At 44.9% G+C, this 19,043-nt stretch overlaps 1 protein-coding gene across 3 annotated transcripts in view; it reads left to right on the forward strand.

Annotated features, from left to right (window-relative positions):
- Window positions 1-19,043, forward strand: part of CDK17 (cyclin dependent kinase 17) — a 497,468-nt gene that overhangs the window by 469,028 nt on the left and 9,397 nt on the right. For all 3 annotated transcript variants that reach the window (XM_085653837.1, XM_085653835.1, XM_085653836.1), the window contains 2 exons: window positions 3,196-3,286; window positions 4,722-4,799. In XM_085653837.1, the coding sequence (XP_085509963.1) occupies window positions 3,196-3,286; window positions 4,722-4,799 (169 nt within the window). The remainder of the gene's footprint in view (window positions 1-3,195; window positions 3,287-4,721; window positions 4,800-19,043) is intronic.

Here is a 19,043-nt window from a genome sequence, read left to right on the forward strand (position 1 = left end):
ATGCAAAATTTGTTCGTCGATAAATCTGTTAAGTGGGGAGTATTGCTGACCATTTGGAGACAAAGCCTTCTGTTCTGTTTAGCGGAGTCATATGCATCCAAGCATGCAAAGGTCCTTTGTGAGCCGTACTTTGTGTCTCATTATTTGGTTTCAGTATATCCTAAATTTCATGTGTTCCTTACCAATTATACTGCATGCAGCTACTGAATAATATCTCATGTTAACTCCCAGCTAAGCAGTCATAATAGTTGTTCTCGTGGCACAGGAGAGTGTAGCTGTGCATTCCATTTTTATGGGTCATTCAGGTTTGTCCATGTCTATTCCTGGGAGAATGCATTGCGTTTTAAATAAAAAATACTGTTAAACCCTTTTTCCTGCCTTCCGTATCTTCAGCAACCCAACATGTGGGGCGCATTACAGGTCCAGCGTGCTGGCCCTTTTCTGCTGTGGGACACCCTTGAGTGTATGCGCTCAGTGAAGCATGGGACATTGTGCTACATCACTGGCAATGAGCTGTTCTCAGTGCAGGCATGAACTGCACCTATACTTGGAACAGTGCATTAGTGAAAGGCAGCTAAGCTGTTCAAGCTGCCAGTGAGCCTTTTACTGCAGGTGGCGACAGGGCCTTTGTTTCGAAGTGTGGCAGAGATCCCATGCAGACAGGTTCAGTAAGTGACTGCACTTGCCGGCTGGGGTAGCTGGGAGGTCCCTTGGATCCCCTAACCCCCTCACAATGGGTGCCCCTTCTCTGTGGGGCACATTCAGTGTGCCTCCTAAAGCCCTTTTTGCCCACTTCTTTAAAAGTGCGTGGGGCTACTCTTTGCGTGGGGCTACATTCCCATACCAATAAGGACATGCCCTTCTGGTTCGCACTGGTGCACATTTAGCTCTGGTGTGATCCATATTACAGAAAGGGCAATGCAAGCGTCTGCAGTTCCTTCTTTAATACCATAGTACTCTGAAAATAACCCCTGCATCTGGCTGTTGTATTCATTAGGAATAACGATCTGATAGTTCTGATAATAGTGACAAGAGTAGAGTGATTTTGCCTTTCCATGTCATTGTGAAAATCGTAGACCACTCTAGATGCATTCAGAGCTCTTCCCACACAGGTATGTATTGTAATCTGCTTTTGCTTTGCAGTTGTCATGGACTGACAAGCCTTCTGATTTGGCCAAATTTGTTTAATTTGAAAGTAGGTTGCTGACATTTCACTCATCCAATATGGGCCAGATATTAACCCCAAAGTCCTCAAAAATATCAGGGCATCATCCACGATAGAGATGTGTATTATTGAAATCTCCTCCCAATTCTAGATAACCCAATGTTTCTCTGTAGAACTCACTAGATATGAAAATGGCTCCACTGGCAGGACATACAATTCGAAGGTGGGGGAGTGAAGAAATACATTGCAAAATACCCTGCATATTTTTATAGACTCAGATAATTTGGCGGACAGGTTACTCCGTCAGAATGATGACAGATATCCCGGCTGCCGAAATACAAATCTCATTATATCCTATGGGATTTATATTTGGGTGATGGGATCCATCACCGTTGTGATGGACTAACCCATCCGCCAAGACCTAAATCAAGCCCTATGTCAGTACAAGTGCCCTTTCCCCAGGTGCAGTGTATAGTAGCATCCATTTTACTGAAATATGGTATAATCTAGCCCTAATAGGATGTCCCTGCATAAAAGTGACATGACAGACCATCAAGGTCTTTTCCACACCAAGAGTTCCCACCAGTACTGCAGCATCTGATAGCCTTTTCAAGTACAAAGAGAACCGCAGGGAGTCTTGTGTTATAGGTCTTTCAGGCAAAAAGCAGCGTTCATTGGAATGTATTAAAATTGCATGATACCATTTAGTGTATCACCAAATATTTTGGGTGTATTTTGTTATACAGGTCTTTACTAAAGAGGTGATTGTTCACACCTAATGTGATCTTACTTAGCTCATGGATTGCAAATATGGTTGTTTTCCTTCAGCACACAGGTAGCTTTCACAGTTCCCAAGCATCATTACAGATCTTTAACATGACAAGACCACCATCTTACCATATTCTTTTTAGAATTCCATCTCAAGGCCAGCTTTTGCATGAGCTATTTAATTCTGCCAGTCTTTAATACCATAAATGATCTCAGGTGCATAGATAGGTCTTTCAGGGTCCACTATTCATTTGTAATTTGTTGCCCGTCATCCCTAACTATCCAGCACTGAACAGCCTCAGGATCAGTTGCTCCTGTCGGACTGTAAAATGCAATATAGAAAGTCCTGAAAGCAGTAAAAATGCCCATATGATCATAAGTAAACATAGCATATGTCATCAATGCTTCACCTCACTCTATATGATCCTCTGCACATGCCAAGAAAGTGCCTTTCCAGGCCTCTCATATCACAATACAGTCATGCCATGAGGAGCCCATCAGTTAATTGACTTTCTTGATTTCACTGCAAGGATCCTTTTAGGATGCACACTTCTACAGTGTCAGTGCATTTGCGGTTTGAATGTGGGAGCCAGGGAGCTATGGGCCCTTTCCACAGAAAATGAGTTTCAAATTTCAGGCCACTGCTTCAGATCCTGGTTACAACAATTTATTTTATTCTTGTGTGGTCAGGGAATCATTAATGTTCCAGTTTGTGCACTAAATTGTTAATAGTATTAAGAATATTGTTAATAATAATATAGCTGCTGTTCATTGTCATCTCCACAACAATAATAATAATAGTTATTCTTGGCGATTTCTGAAGAAGTTGCTAGACTCTGCTATGAAGTAAATGTAAAAAACTATACAAAAAGACAAAGTAGCTCACTGTGCCTTAAGAGGAACCACTATCTGTCATACTACCAGGTACCCAGTCTTGGGTACCTAATGTTTTTATGTCCCAGTCTGATCCATGAGCATATCTGAAGAAATTATACATCTGGAAGAAGAAAAGAACATCTGACAGAAACAATTCCCATCTGACGGTGGCTGCATCCTCTTATTAATTCATTGAAGATAAACCTACATTTGTAGCTTCATTGTTTTCCATTGAATCTTGTAGGTGTGGTTTTGTAATGTGTGTGAGCATTCTTTTGTGTGACTGGTGCGTAAAAATTGAAGCACTAAGAAAAAACTATTTATCACAGACAATATACTCTGAAAATCCAAATATGAATAACAGTTCAAATATTTTGATTTAATAGTATGACTCTAAGAAAAGAATTTCTGCAGAAGATGCCATGAAGCATGCATACTTCAGAAGCCTGGGAACGAAAATCCATGCTCTGCCTGAAAGTAAGTCATTTATTGTTTACAGATATTTTCATATCATATTTTGTCTCTTTCTAGTTAAACAGACATGTCTTTTCAGTGTCTAAGCAAATTTCCCAACATTGGTAACCATGGTGTATTTCACTGTGACAATTCTACTCCATACTTGTCTTTTCTTGAATCATTTATGATTTCTTAGCAAAAAGGTTTGGGATGATTTTAAGATGCATTGCCTTTCCAGTCTATTACGTTCTATCCCCATGAAATCTTCATTGTATATTCGACAGCGCACATTCTTAACCTTGAATTATGTTCATCATGCGGGAGTCTTTTCCGGTATGATTACCATTAAGGAAGTAATAGGACATTGACATTTTATGGCCATTGAAGCAGTATTTAGGTGGTTTCTTGTTAATGCCATCACCACCCTGAAGTATGGGGTTATCTGTGCTGTCCACAAAATTAATCCCAGGGACACACCACACCAGGGTTCGAGACAACTGAAATAAAGAAGTCGCTTTGTACAAATTTCATCCTGCCAGATACAAAATCAAAAAACCATTGCAAGGCCGCTCCACTGATTGTCATGCGTATAATGAGCATGATTAATAACGTCTGTATTCCTAAAGAAACTAGCAGAGAGGCAGCACAAGTCTATAGTATCTTTGACTGTTTTGCAAAGTATTTTAGTGCTCTTTTTTAAAACTTACCATTTTCTGGGTGCATTGGTATCTTTGTTCTGCTCTTCTTTCCTCCTTTGGGTTGATGTTTTGTCAACGGTGTGCATGAATTTAGATACAGAGACTGCAACCACATTCAGCAACTAGCTACATTTAGTCAACCAATTTTCTGAATGCTTAATACTAGTTGTCTTCAGTAGAACATGTGATCTATTATACCTTTATTGACCACAGAGGTTGCATTGTTCTGTCATATCATTTAAACCTTACTAAAAATGAGGTAGTATTTTTCATACCCTCTCTATCTTTTGCTAGATAAATACTGCATTGCATTTACTGTAGCATCATGGCCCATTAGTTTTAAAGGGGATTTGTTCACTCTTTACTGGATAATGTTGCTGTCAGAAGATTTGGGAGGGGGTGTCTACTCTAGTTATCACTTGGTTCATGTGGCACTGACAACTTTTGAAACTTCAAAACTGGGGTCTTTTATTATGGGTTGCATGATGCATGTTCTACACATACTCATTTCTAGAAATGTTGTTTGGGAGTTGGTGTGAAGTGGTAGACACCCTTAAGAGGGGGTGCACATACTTTTGAAATGCATGGATCTGAGGCTGAAAATTGGGTCACTGGCATACAAATTCCTATTCTGCTCCAACGTACTTAACTCAGGATGTTAAAGGCTGTAAATAATATTACACCCGTGCATTTTCTACAAAGCAGCAATATAATTTACAAACCAAATTGTTAATATTTCTTATTAAATGCTTTTCTAGATGTTTCAATATTTAGTCTGAAAGAGCTCCAACTACAAAAAGATCCTGGATTTCGGAACTCTTCATATCCAGAATCAGGTATGCTACCTTTACTACCAGAGCATATTTGAGTGCCGAACCACTCCTACTTAATCAATGTTTAGCACTTTGAGTCTACAAAAATTTATGAAAGTTTTTAAAGTTATTTTTGAAATTATATTGTGCTGTTTATAAACCTCAATCATTGCAGTTAGAGCGTGAACAGCTCCATATCATACTCTGTTGCATTTATACTGAGTACATCTTCACTGAAGTAGAATTGCACAAGAACTTTTCTAGTGTGATTGCTTAACTGCAATTGTTGACATATGTCAAGTATAATTTGAAGTAAATATTTAACTTTCTGCCTAGTAATCACATTTGGATTTGGAGTTTCAGATAATGTACTTGTGTTTTTTGTACAATGGAATTGGTATGTAGGCTGATGTGTCCATGCTTCTGGTGGGACCCTTTAGCCTCGACCTCTTTTGAGGAGACTCTTATACCCTCAGCTGAAGTGTATGTTATTCTTCTTGGTTGGCACCAGCACCACCTCTAGTGAGATATATTTGCTAACTATTTTGTCTTCCTGTCTCTGCATCTGGGAGGACTCCAAAGACCTACTGCTGTGACACCAATGGAGTCCTAGACTCACGCTTCCAGTGCTCCTTGATTGACTCCTCAGAGGGGATTGCTGTTTGTATGAGAGTGGCATAACACCACATACTTCTTTATTTGTACCTAGCTACACTTGTTAATCTCGTATCTAGATTCTTTGTGGGCCTATATGTCCGACTGTGACATTGGGGCCTGACTGCCTCTTACTAGCGCATGCGTGTGGATTGCTGAATTATAACTCCTGGGCAGTTTCTAAATGCTGTTCAATACAGCTGTTTGTCTGTAGATTATGCTACAAGGCCTTCCTTCACATATACATTAATATCAGCCCAAGGATGGGCTCCCCGGGGCCTATCATGGTTTGTGGAGGGGGGGCCCCTCCCCTTCATTATTGTATTCAGCCCTGCGTGATTGGGCCCCGGGGCTTCTGGAGGCTTGGAGAGGGGGGCACGTGCCTTCGTCTCCTTAAATGCAAATTTCAGCCCCGTTAGTGGGCTCCCCAGGGCTTTAAATGACTCTGGGAGTGGGACCATGCATCTCTTCCCCTTATTGAATGTGAATCACAAAAAGCACAATCTGTGGACCAATATCAAGCTTCTAGCCAAATTTAATGTGATTCTGTTAAGCAGTTTTTTGCTGTAGCCTTGTATAAAGAAGTCTATTGACCTGCATGGAGATCTTATGTTTGGGAGCCCCCCTTTTTTACTCGGCCCACACTCGAAGGATCACCCCAAAACTTTAATTTTGCACAAACTAGTCGAGAAGCAGCTCCATTTAGAAAGCTTTTCTGTGGAACAGCTGACCTAACTATAGCTACCCAGTGGCGACTGCTGTTGGGATAGATAGATAGATAGATAGATAGATAGACAGACAGACAGACAGACAGACAGACAGACAGATATTTATTTCAACAAAAATGATCCTTTTTTGGGGAAGGTGGCACCTTGTCACCCACAGATTACATTCAGGAGAGCAAGAACAATGAAACAAGCACTAGTGAGTAACATTGTGAAGGATACTAAAAAAGCAAAACCAACATGGCTAAGTTTTTAAAGTGTTCCAATTGCAAAGCGTGTCTTCATGGTAAGAACACAGAGACGTACAAATCACGCTTGTCCAACTAAATTAGAAAGATAAAAGGCAAATTTACTCACAAACCGGAATTCGCTATCTATGTACTGAAGTGCCCATGTGGTCTGTGGTATGTAGGATGTGCAATTCTAGAGGTACACCAGCGTATTACAGCACTTGCGAGCCATTAGAAATGGGGATAACACCTATCCAGTAGCACGCCATTTTGAATCATGTCATAATAAAAACACAAAATGTTTGACATATTTTGTAATTGAAGCAGTGGCCTCAAACATCAGGGGAGGCAACTTAGGAGACTGGAGTCTCGCTACATTATAGAGCTTGATACCGGGACTCCAGGAGGCCTTAATATGAAAGAGGATGTTCATAATATGGAGAGGATGTAGCCTTACGGCTAGAGCGGTCGACCTCGAAGCTGGGGAAGCGGGTTTGAGTCTCGGCAACGACGCTCAACATCCTGTGATTCGGGGCAAATCACTTAATCTCCTTCTGTAACGAAACTGGTGCTGTGTAAAGCGTTCTGATACCCAATGTCTCAAATCTAGTTCGTGCTATATAAAACTCTATAAAAAAAAATAGTCACTTCTAACATGTCATCATATTAGAAAAGCAAGGGCAATTGAACCTCCTACTGCTTTGTGGATTTTTTATGAATATCTGATTTTAAATATCACAGAGCACTTTTTTGAGACTGGTAAAAAGTTAAGTTGTGTACCAATAGTAGAACTGCCCACTGGGGCTTAATCACGTACCCACAAGTATTAAAGGAGTAAATGAGTTTACACATTGGCAATAGGCTGAATAAATCAGGTGGAACGTTTTGATTAATCGTATTTGACGTTTATACTGAAACAACCTGATTTAATGCCAATGAATTAACATATTGAGAGGTGACAATGTCTGAATGACAATTTTAAAGTTGTAACTCAGTCTACATCTTTTTACTGACTGGTTACGGTAAAAATTAATTAGTAATCAGAAATGAATTAATGAAAAGTTTCAATGCGGTGTACTATGGAGTATAATTAATGATACATTCCTAATAATCGTTGTAATTATTGTATTGATTAATTGTTTAAATCTAAAAACTGAATGAATTTATTAACTGACAAGTTAGACAAGCATTTGCAATGCAATAGGTCTTGCATTACTGGAAGTTTGAGCTATTGGCATTGCATTATTATTAGCAATGCCAATAGCTGAAAGTTTCAGTAAAGCGAGACCTATTGCATTGCAAATGCTTTTGAGACTGTTGCCTTGTCTTGCGGAGAGGGTGAGGGAGAGAGAGGAAGCATGAGAGGGAGAGAGAGAGAGAGAGAGAGAGGAAGAGGGATAGAGGGCAAGAGAGAGGGAGATGAAGAAGGGAGTGAGAGGGAGAGAGAAAGAGGGAGGGGGACAAAGAGAAGTTGGGAGGGGGATAGTGAGAGCGGAAGAAGGGGAGAGGTAACGAGAGAGAGGAAGAGGGGAGACGGAGAGAGAGAGAAAGGGAGGGAGGGGGCAGGAAGAGCATGAAAAAAGAGAAATAGGGAGAGACTTTCACCTAAAAAGAAAATCACAAATAGTACACTGGCCGCAAGCTCAGAAAAGAAGCAAAGGACTATTTGGACACCATCAGAATGCACATGATGAGGGCAGTGAGTGGAACATCAATTTGTGTGCACTGTAAGAAGCTGGCAATGATGGCATGGTGAGCTGGCACTGGTGGTCAGAATTGCACGGATCTGGGGCACACCCGAACCCCAAGAGCTCAAGCCGGCAGGCGATCTCCGCAGTGCTGCAGTGGGCCAAGGGGGCTCTGAAGCCATCCGGCTCAAGCCAGCACCAGAAGTTGTTCAGATTGGAAGAACTAAAATGCGACCCCTCACCCTACAACCAGCTCCCGCCAGACATGCTGTCCACATATGAAGGGTCTGATGGAGGCCTGCGGGGCAAGATCACATGGCTGGAGGTCAGCAACTACGTGAAAGAAACTGTCTTTTCAACAGGGAAAGGGTCTGGTGTTGACCTGCTGTGCAGCCACGTCCAGCCAGATAAGTAGTCGACCTTAAAAGTCAACAGCTACGTGAAAGAAACGATGCACCCGGCGTTGAATGAATCTGCTGGGGATTTGCAGCAGACAACTGCCCGGGGTGACAAAATTCCAACATTTAAAAACATAGGGGAAGACCAGATGCCCCACGGTTACACCAGGCAAAACATATTCTCCCCATTTAAAAGGTCTACTGCAGGCCTCTCTGCCCCCTCGCCTGCAGAACAAGCCAAGTTATCATCATTAAAAGTTTCTGTGTCGGCCAATCACCCCACTAAGGACCACAACCGGCTGGGCCAGCCCCTCCTCTTTGCCCATGAAGGCGCCGAGTCCAAGGGAGAGGCGATAAACGCATCTCCAATAAAAGAGAAGGATGGTCCTGTCCCAGGGCAGGGTGACCCACCAGGGCCAGCGAGACTAACCGCCGCAACCCAACCCTCAAGGGAGGCGGAAGAGGATACCCGCTCTTCCAGGTGCTGGGGGGCAGCATGGGGACATGCAGCTGTCCACTGGGGACCACGTGGAGGTGCAGGACAGGAGCCCGGCTTCAGGCAAGGCCCCGAGGGCCCCTTCCTTGGCTGAGGGGAAGCGGGTGTCCCGAGTGCAGGGCATGGAGCCTCCCTCTGAGCAGGAGAAGAGGACGCGCTTTCGCGCCGAAGAGCTGCGGTTAACCAGCACCACCTTCGCCCTAACCGGGGACTCTGCCCACAATCAAGCCATGGTGCACTGGTCGGGGCACAAAAGCAGCGTGAGTACCGGGGTAATTGAGGGGTCGAGCCTCCTGTGCAGGGTTTGTGTGTGTGTGTGGAGGGGTGCGAAGAGGTCTGCCGGTGGCCCTCATGCAGAGCTTAGAGCACTGCCGGTGGCCCCTCGTACAGAGCGTAGAGCGAAGCCGGTGGTCCCTCTTTCCGAACGTAGAGCGCCTGCGGTGTCCCCTCATGCAGAGGGTACAGCGCTGCCGGGGGGCCCACATTCAAAGCGCTGCCGGTGGCCCCTCTTTCCCAGCGTAGAGCGCGCCGGTGGCCCCTCGTTCAGACCGCAGTGTGCTGCCGGTGTCCCCTCCTGCAGAGAATAGAGCGCTGCCGGTGGCCCCTCATTCAGAGCACGCCGCTGGCCCTTAGTTCGAAGCGCTGTCGGCGGCCCCTTGTTCAGAGCGCAGAGCGCTGCCCCCTCATGCAGAGCGCAGGCGTAGCCAGGCACTGAACACCGCTTCCGCTAATCACATCGATTGGTAGAAACTTCATTGCAGCAACAGAGAGGTGTCAACAGGTTTCCGCTTCGATTGTTTGAGCCCGTGTCATGTGCCCCAGGGTGCCCGTCCTGGAGATGAGTCCTGGTAAAAGTATGCCAGGGGAGGGATGTGTCCCTGGTGTTGAAATATGGCACAGAGGTGTGCAGTGGGAAGCTTTGCTTAAAGTGCAGCAGTGTCGCCTGTAATAGGCAACGTTATGTTCATGGTATAAAGGTGGTCATGCGCGGGGCCAGGATGTACCCAGGGTGCAGATGTGGTCACGGCACAGCGGTGTCAGTGCAATGGGTGTCCTGGTAAAGGCATGTCATGGTACAGAAGTGCCGATCGCACAGAGCTGTCGGTGCCATAGCATGATGGAGATATGCCATGGCACAGATGGGAATGTCCACAGACGTGTGCGTGCTAAAGATGTGTGTAAGCCATGTGTGTTTTCATACCACGCTGCAATTAAACCCTGAACTGCACTCTATCACTGACCTGCACGCCACACTTCTACTGCACTGCACTCCTGCCATCCAGCTCGGCATCACACCCCACCCCTGCTCTGAACTCCACCTGTGTACTGCACTCTAGCCCACAACTGCAGTGCACTCCTGCAATGGGTAGGGTTGAAAAATACAGTAAGGCACATTCTGCAGTCTTAGGTAGAATAATACAGCTAACCAGACTTCATAGGGTTGGATAGCAGTGCTGTCACACAGATGATGGAAACCTTACAGGTTCAAGCAGTGATGGTATACCATCTACCCAAAAATATCCTCTACGGAGGAAGACGATCGCTGGCATTCCAGATGATACTAGGTTCGCCAAGCACTCTGACTACGAGACTCTGCCCAGGGTTTCAATGCATAGCCTGGCCCCTTTAAAACCACAACTGTGTTTGTTCTGTCAATCACTCCCTCTCCCAAACAGCAGTCACCTACACTAAGGGCAGCAGCGGACTGGTATTACATACCAAGTCTCTGCCGTGCCCTCAGCTCCATATTTATAGGTGCATCGCAAACAAAATAGGTAGACAGCCTCTCTTTCCTTCTTTCATTTAGTTGCTTCCCTGTGAAATGGATCCAAAAAAGAACAATCCTGCGAGTGGTGCGCGCGCGCCACAGCGAGACATGTGGTTACAATTATCGCGCCCGTGTCTGGGCATGATAATTGAAACCACATGGCTGCAGTGCGTGTAATAGACACCAATAGGCCATGGGCGGAGCAATGCGCCCGCCTTTGGCCAATTGCGTGCTGTCTTTGATCAAAAGACCCACGCAAAGGCCAATAGCGTGGGCCAAAAGGAAAAGCACACGCACGAGCGTGTGAGATTCCTAGGTCCATTTTCAAACCCCCTACAAGAGGTCTCTCGCTGCGCGAGCAGTGCTACGCAGTGCAACGCAGTGCAAAGCAGGCGCAAGAACTAAAAACTACCAGTCTGTCTTCACTATCATTATTCACAGAGTGTAGCACGTGTTAAGAAAATGGTTAAAAAAAACTGTCTGTAACACCGCCTCGGCATTGGTGAACAAGGATGGTTGCAGCCGAAACACGTTCAGTGGTGGAGAAGCAAAATATATATATATATATGGGGGCATGACCTGCTTGCTTTGTGCCAGACGTAAATGGATTTGCCGAGGTATTTCTGGACACGAGGTGAGAAAGGGAGAAGAGAGAGGCAACAACCTCTCTTGGACAATTTCGGATTTCATCATCATGGCAATGTGCTTTTGCCATTTTATCAACATGCACGTGAGCACTTTATTTAAAGCAGACAAGATGCACTGATAACATTACAAACCTAAACATGGTGTTTTGGACGCTATGCAGTTGAAATAAATATCGCGCCATATATTTGGACTATTATTACAACACTGGTGCATCTTGGGATCTGTAGTAGTGTGACATCAAACCACGTGGGTTAATGGTCACAAGCCCCTCCCTGTGTTGCAATTCAACTCACCTGTGATCAAGGCTTTATTAAGCTGAAACGCGTAAGGAAATGAGTTTGCAGTCACTTTTCATTACGAAAATAAACGCATGGTTTTTCATCCGGAATCAGGCTCTGCACTTCTTTTGTTGGATTAATGTTACAGGATCTCTATTCCTTTTCGCAGCAGCCGCCCTGCAAGGTTGGGGGCCACCTTTCATGGAGTGTTTTGTTGAAATATGGTGACATATCTATGGGGGCATGACCTGCTTGCTTTGTGCCAGACATAAATGGATTTGCCGAGGTATTTCAGGACACGAGGTGAGAAAGGGAGAAGAGAGAGGCAACAACCTCTCTTGGACGATTTCGGATTTCATCATCATGACAATGTGCTTTTGCCATTTTATCAACATGCACATGAGCACTTTATTTAAAGCAGACAAGATGCACTGATAACATTACAAACCTAAATATGGTGTTTTGGACGCTATGCAGTTGAATTAAATATCGCACCATATATTTGGACTATTATTACAACACTGGTGCATCTTGGGATCTGTAGTAGTGTGACATCAAACCACGTGGGTTAATGGTCACAAGCCCCTCCCTGTGTTGCAATTCAACTCACCTGTGATCAAGGCTTTATTAAGCTGAAACGCGTAAGGAAATGAGTTTGCAGTCACTTTTCATTATGAAAATAAACGCATGGTTTTTTCATCCGGAATCAGGCTCTGCACTTCTTTTGTTGGATATATATATATATATATATATATATATTCTACTGGCGGTCGCCAGTAGATAGTTATAGTTAGGACCGAGTTCCCATAGGAAATCTGAAAATTCTATTTTGAATAACTTTGGCGCCGGTTGACTTATCTTCGTGAAATTTTCAAAACTAATGGGGCGCTCAGCTCCTACCCTGAAAGTCTCGGAGTGATTCGTCAAGCGGGGGCTGAGAAAAAAGGGGGGTCCAAAAACGCGTTTTCCCCATGCATTCCCCATAGGACCTTTAGTCGAAGGTACAGCCCGAACGGCTGAACAGAATTACATGAAATTTGGCAAAGAGGTAGTCCTCAGGTCAGGTATGTGCCTTTTGCATATATGGTGTCAATCTGTTCAGTAGTTCCTGAGAAAATTGCAGTTAAAAGTACATAAATATCTATATGCGCGCACCAAATGTTCGCGAGTGTAATTCTGATTGGTGGTTAGATGTCAGTCAACATTCCAATCGGTCGAAATCAGGAAGTGTCGGACGCCATTTTGTGTGTGACAGTGAAAAAGAAAGGTGGAGAACGTGAAAAGGGGGCAGGGTAGAGAGTTCCTGACCCCCTAGCCTTTGTCAGGGGGTCCCTGAAGGACCCCGAAGGGTGAAAAAAACACTTTATTTTTTTTCAAAAAATCGCGGGGTGCGCGCACCGTAAAAAACCCTTTAAAAAAAAAAAAACATTTTAACCTGTTTATAAGTTTATAGAAGATATTAACTATGCTGTTCAACTTTATCCAAATTCAAAATAAAAGAGCTGAGCCATTCCATATTAAAGGATACAGTCAATCTGTAACTATATACATAGGTAGTTTATTGTAAAATAAATATATAAAAAATATAATAATACATACATAAATTAGCATTTAAAAAACCTTACAAATTCACTCAAAAAACCATAGGTTTCACACACGTTATAGTTAGAAATTAGCATTTAAAAAACCTTGCAAATTCACTGAAAAAACCATAGGTTTCACACATGTTATAGTTAGCTGGACATTTCACTTGTAAAAAACCATTGAAATTCCCCCGTTATAGTTAGTTCAGCTAACTATAACTCGCGCGACCGCAATCCACTGCTGATGACGTCACATATTACATCACTGATGACGTCATCCAGTGAGTGTGTGTTTCTGTAAAGTTTAAATATGTATAATATATATAGGGAAAGGCCTGTGGAAGAATAAGTGGCTGTACAAGTGTGTGAATGGATGATTTTCTAGGTGCGTAACTGACTCTATAAGTGAGTCATTTCAGATGTCATCAGTGATGTCTTGAGTGATGTCACTGACCATGTCATGAGTGATGTAATATGTGACGTCATCAGCAGTGGATTGCGGTTGCGCGAGTTATAGTTAGCTGAACTAACTATAACGGGGGAATTTCAATGGTTTTTTACGAGTGAAATGTCCAGCTAACTATAACATGTGTGAAACCTATGGTTTTTTCAGTGAATATATATATATATATATATATATATATATATATATATATATATATATATATATATATATATATATATATATATATAATACCAACTTCAATTCCTCAATCGAAACTAGACACCGACACAATGGCTTGCTTTTTTTCAAACTTCGTATGTTTTTTATTCTTTTGCTGTAACGCCTTTCGGCATCTCTGCCTTGCTCTCACACCGTATAATAACATTGCTGCTGTTTGACAAACCTTGAAATACTTTCCCACAAAAAGTTCATCCACCTTGGCTCTTTACTGGAAAGTGCAAAAAGAACAATTTGATGGACAGAATGCAGAACAATGTCATACATTCACCCCAGTACAGAGATCTGGGCCTAAATCCATTGTTATTTTTCTCACCATGCCATTCCAGTTACGACCCAGCCATATGCAAATCAGCCTTGACCCTGTGCCCAATGGGCACAGTCCAGCCTGAACTGCCAGTCCAGGTCCTCCCTGGACTATAAACAAGCATCCTAGGGCCGGTTTCGGGCTTTCAGCCCTCATCAGCCAGGATAGCTTGACTCCAGTGGCATTGAGAGCATGGAACCAAGTTTGGGCATACCCGTCCCACTCGGGGTGACAAATGCAAAAGGAACAATTTGATGGACAGACTGCAAAACAATGTCATACATTCACCCCAGTACAGAGATCTGGGCTTAAATCCATTGTTGTTTTGATCACCATGCCATTCCAGTTTCGACCCAGCCTAATGCAAATCAGTCTTGACCCTGTGCCCAATGGGCACAGTCCAGCCCGAACTCCCAGGCCAGGTCCTCCCTGGACTGGAAACAAGCATCCTAGGACCGGTTTCGGGCTTTCAGCCCTCATCAGCAAGGATAGCTTGACTCCAGTGGCATGGAGAGCACGGGACCCACATCTGGGCATACCCCTCCCACTCGGGGTGACAAATGCAAAAAGAACAATTTGAATTTGATGGACAGACTGCAGAACAATGTCATACATTCACCCCAGTACAGAGATCTGGGCCTAAATCCATCGTTTTTTTGCTGACCATGCCATTCCAGTTTCGACCCAGCCATATGCAAATCAGTCTTGACCGATTGTTATTTGTCCTTACTGGAAAGTTACAGAGTGATCCATCTAGAGGTGGCCCCAATACGAATTTACCCCATGTAGCTTCTATAGGGAACTTTAGACAACGATACAGGAAAAACAGCTCAACAGAAACTACACCAAATTTGTCAGAAAGCTAGATCTTTACTCAGAAAGTATATTTTTTATGACTTGGTGTAAATCTAAATCCGTTCAGCCGTTTTTGAGAAATGAAGGCTCAAAATGTATAAATATATTGGCAGTTGGTGACCGAATGCAGAACCCAAAGCGACCCCCCCTTCCCCCCCATTTCACCTCCTCTCAAGCCGCTCCCTTCCACCCCCCACCCTTGATTGACTGGCCGCAAATTTCACTACATATTGTGGCTGCCGTTTCAATGATAGTTAAAGCCTGCGTTTGAGGGTCACAAAGAAGAGCACATATGATGTTGATTTTAGTCAAAATATAAATCATTTGATGATGGTACCACATTAGTTCTCGGAATTGTTTTGTGTTCTAAGGTGATTTTACCCTGTAAAAATTGCTGATCCTTTGCTGGGATTTGATGAACCATGCTTGAGAGAAAACTGTTTTCTCTCATTATCTTCTCATAGAGGCTATGGACGGTACTCAAGTAACTAAAATGAGAGTCTATTTGTTGTAAATTCACACTATTTTCCTCAGCCAGGTCAGAATAAAGTCTGACATACTGAGTAAAATATTTACATCCAACAGCCTGTCGGTTGATTCCCCAGTGTTCTACTGCTGCCTCCCACAGTATTCTAATGAACAACCATAGCACTAACATTCTTATATATCAGAACCAAAGCTGAAAACCTTAAAGCATTTCCTACAGAGGATACTGCAGTAAATGAAGAAATGACTGAGCTTGATAACAAAAATGTCTCCAAAGATGGCTGCTCAAGAAAAAGAGCCCACATGTAACCCAAACATACCCCAATTACAGAAGCGTGCAAAATGCCGAAGTAACTCATGCAATAAATAATCAGTGTTAAAATGGATAAAAACCTAAAAACAGCAACTACTTTAAAATCCCTATGTCCCTGTCTGAGAACCCCAAAAATGTGTCCTCATGTTAGCTTTGTAGCACACTAACCAATAATTTCTATGAGAAAAAAGTACCCTAATATTGTTCATTTCTAAAGGAAATGCTTTAGGTTTTAACGTTTTGATTCCTTCAAGATAATTTCAGGTGTACCACACTTTTGTCATCAATATAGAATGTTAACATTTTAGTTGTTCATTAGAACTCTGCGAGTATTGAGGGGGCAGTGGCATGAACTCCACAACTGAGGGCAGAGCGGTAGGGACCGGGGCAAAGGCAGCAAGCTAACCGGCAATGGACCATAGAGGGCAGAGTGGGAAAGGGGCAGCAAGCCACCCATGCAGGACAGATGAGAGAGGCTGTGGCAGTACAATGAACTGTGGAGGGCAAGAGGGAGGGGTCGTGGCAGCACAGCAGACCAAGGAGAGGAGGAGTGAGAGGGTAGGGGCACAGACTTAGACAATCAAGGGCAGTAGGGAGGTAGCAGGGGCTTCAGGCGGACCACGTAGGACAGGTGGGAGCGGTTGTGGTAGCACAGTAGACGACAAAAGGCAGGCGAGAGGGCAATGACAGCACAACAGACAAAGCAGGGCAAGGGGAAAAGGCAGCGGAAGAAAGCTGACAACGCAGGGCAGATGGGAGGGGGAGTGGCAGCACAACGGACCACAGAGAGCAGGAGCAAGGGTGCAGGGGTATGCACACTGACAAAGAAGGGCAGAGGGGAGGAAGGCAAGGGCATCAAGCTAACCACGCAGGGCTGGCAGGAGAGTCAGTGACGGCACAAAACATCATGGAGGGCAGGAAGGAGGGGCTCAGACTCGTACAAAGTCAGGAAGGGGACAGGGGCTACAAACTTGACCACACAGGGCTGGCAAGAGGAGTAGTTGCAGGATAGCAGACCGCGCAGGGCAGGCTGAGATTTGAACAAAGGACTAAGGAGGACAGAAGGAAGGGACAATACTTAGACAATAGGGGTCATAGGGAAAGAGTCCGGGGCTGCAAGCTGTCCACGCAGGGCAGGCAGGAGGGGCAGTGGCAGCACAAGACCATGCAGGTCATGTAGGAGGGGGAGTGGCAGTACAACAGACCATGGAGGGCAGGAGCAATGGGATAGGAGCATGGACTGGGATGATTAAAGTCAGACAGGGCGATGGGGCAGGGAAAGGACAGGCAGGAGGGGCAATGATAACTCAGTGGACCATGGAAGGCAGGGGGAGAGGAGCAGCAAACTAACCATACAGGGTAGGCGGAAGGGTAAGTGGCAGCACAACTGACCACACAGCTGGAGTGAGGGAGCTGGGACGTGGACAAAGACTACGGAGGGGAGGGTGCAGGAGCAGGGACAAAAAGCTAACCATGGAGGGCAAGCATGAGGAGCATTGGCAGCACATTAGACCTTTGAGGGCAGGAGAGAGGGGGCATGGGTAAATACTCGGACAACTGAGGGCAGGGAGGATGTGGGCTGGAATAGCAAGATAAGCATGAAGGCCAAGCTGGAGTGGCAGTGGCAGCACAGAAGACCACACAGGGTAGGAGGGAGGGGCATGGCCAGACTTAGACAATGCAGGGCAGGCAACAGGTTCAGCAAGCTGACCACAGAGGAGAGTCCTGAGTGGGCAGGGGCAGCACAACAGACCATGAGGGCAGTGGGGAGGAGCAGGTGTCTGCACACAGAACCAAGCTGAGGAGGGAAGGAGTAGGTGCAGCAAGCTGACCATGAAGGGCAGACCGTCAGGGCCAGTACGTTGTCCACAGAGGACTAAAAGGTTGGGGGGTAGGGATACGCAGATGATGAAAGGAGGGCGTGCAGAAGTGACTTAGGGGCAGCAATCTGATCATGTAGAACAGGCCTGCATGGGACTGGACCAGTACTACTGGATCATGGCGAGCAGGAGGACATGCACATGGAGAATGGAGGGCATGAGTTGGGGTAACAAGCTGACCACGGAGGGCAGGCCTGCATGGGCAGGAACAGCACACTGGACTACGGTGGGCAGGTGAGATAGGGCAGGACCAAGCACACATAGAACAGAGGGCAGTGTGGAGGCGACGGGGGCAGCAAGCTGACCACGGAGGGCAGGCATGAGGGGACAGGACACACACAGACAGAGAAAGGAGGGCAGGCACGAGGTAGGCAGAGGCAGCAAGCTGACCAAGGAGAGCAGGAGGTGGGGGTAGGGGCACTCATATGGAGAACAGAGGGCAAGCAGAAAGGGAATAGGAGCAGCAAACTGACCATGGAGAGTGCTATGCACAGTAGAGGTATTGGCTATATATGTTCAAAATAAGTATACAGCCACTGAGAAAACAAAGGTTAGATAAACGTTTCAGTCAGATATGCTCCCTTAATTCTTCCCTTGTTTTTATCTTTTTTCCTCATTTCTTCTCTTTCCTCTTCTCACATTAGCCCTCCCTCCATTTTAGGGTATACTGACTAGCTTCATACATTGCTCTCATTTAGGGTCCATCTTCATTTTACCATAATTTTTACATACTACTGCGTTACTAATACATCTTAATCAGGTCAGGCCAGAGCGCTCTAATTGGAAAGTTTGAGTTGAACCTGCATTTTACAAATACCTAGCAAGCACAATGCTTCAGGTTTTCACTCTTCAAAAGCCGAGCCTGCAGCGGTGGTTTCTTCGTTGGGGCATCGCCCCCCTGTTTGCATTGGTGCACGTGTCCCCAGTTTACTTTACCAAAAATATACATTTGATTGATTAATTATTTATTAATGCCTCGGGCTTCATTACAGCCTGCTGCAGCAGGCGAACGTAAGGGTGGTGGCGTGACTGGGAGCTTGAGGACTGACAGGCTTCTTGAGGTGAAGTGCGCATGTCTGGTTGGACGGGTGCCTTGCTATGTCCAGCCCGACGTGAGCACTTAAACCCTCGCCTACCAGTGTGCAGTGAAGGAGCTTGGGGTTTGCTGTCACAGCCCCCAAGTGTCCTAAGGAGCGTTTGCAGTACCTGACCCAGCCAGCCATTACGTTGCTCTGCAGCGCCTCGATTGGCTTAGGCCAGGCGTAACGGGGGTCCGA

The sequence above is a fragment of the Triturus cristatus genome, chromosome 4_1 (genome assembly GCF_964204655.1).
Source record: "Triturus cristatus chromosome 4_1, aTriCri1.1, whole genome shotgun sequence".
NCBI classification, from domain to species: Eukaryota; Metazoa; Chordata; class Amphibia; order Caudata; family Salamandridae; genus Triturus; species Triturus cristatus.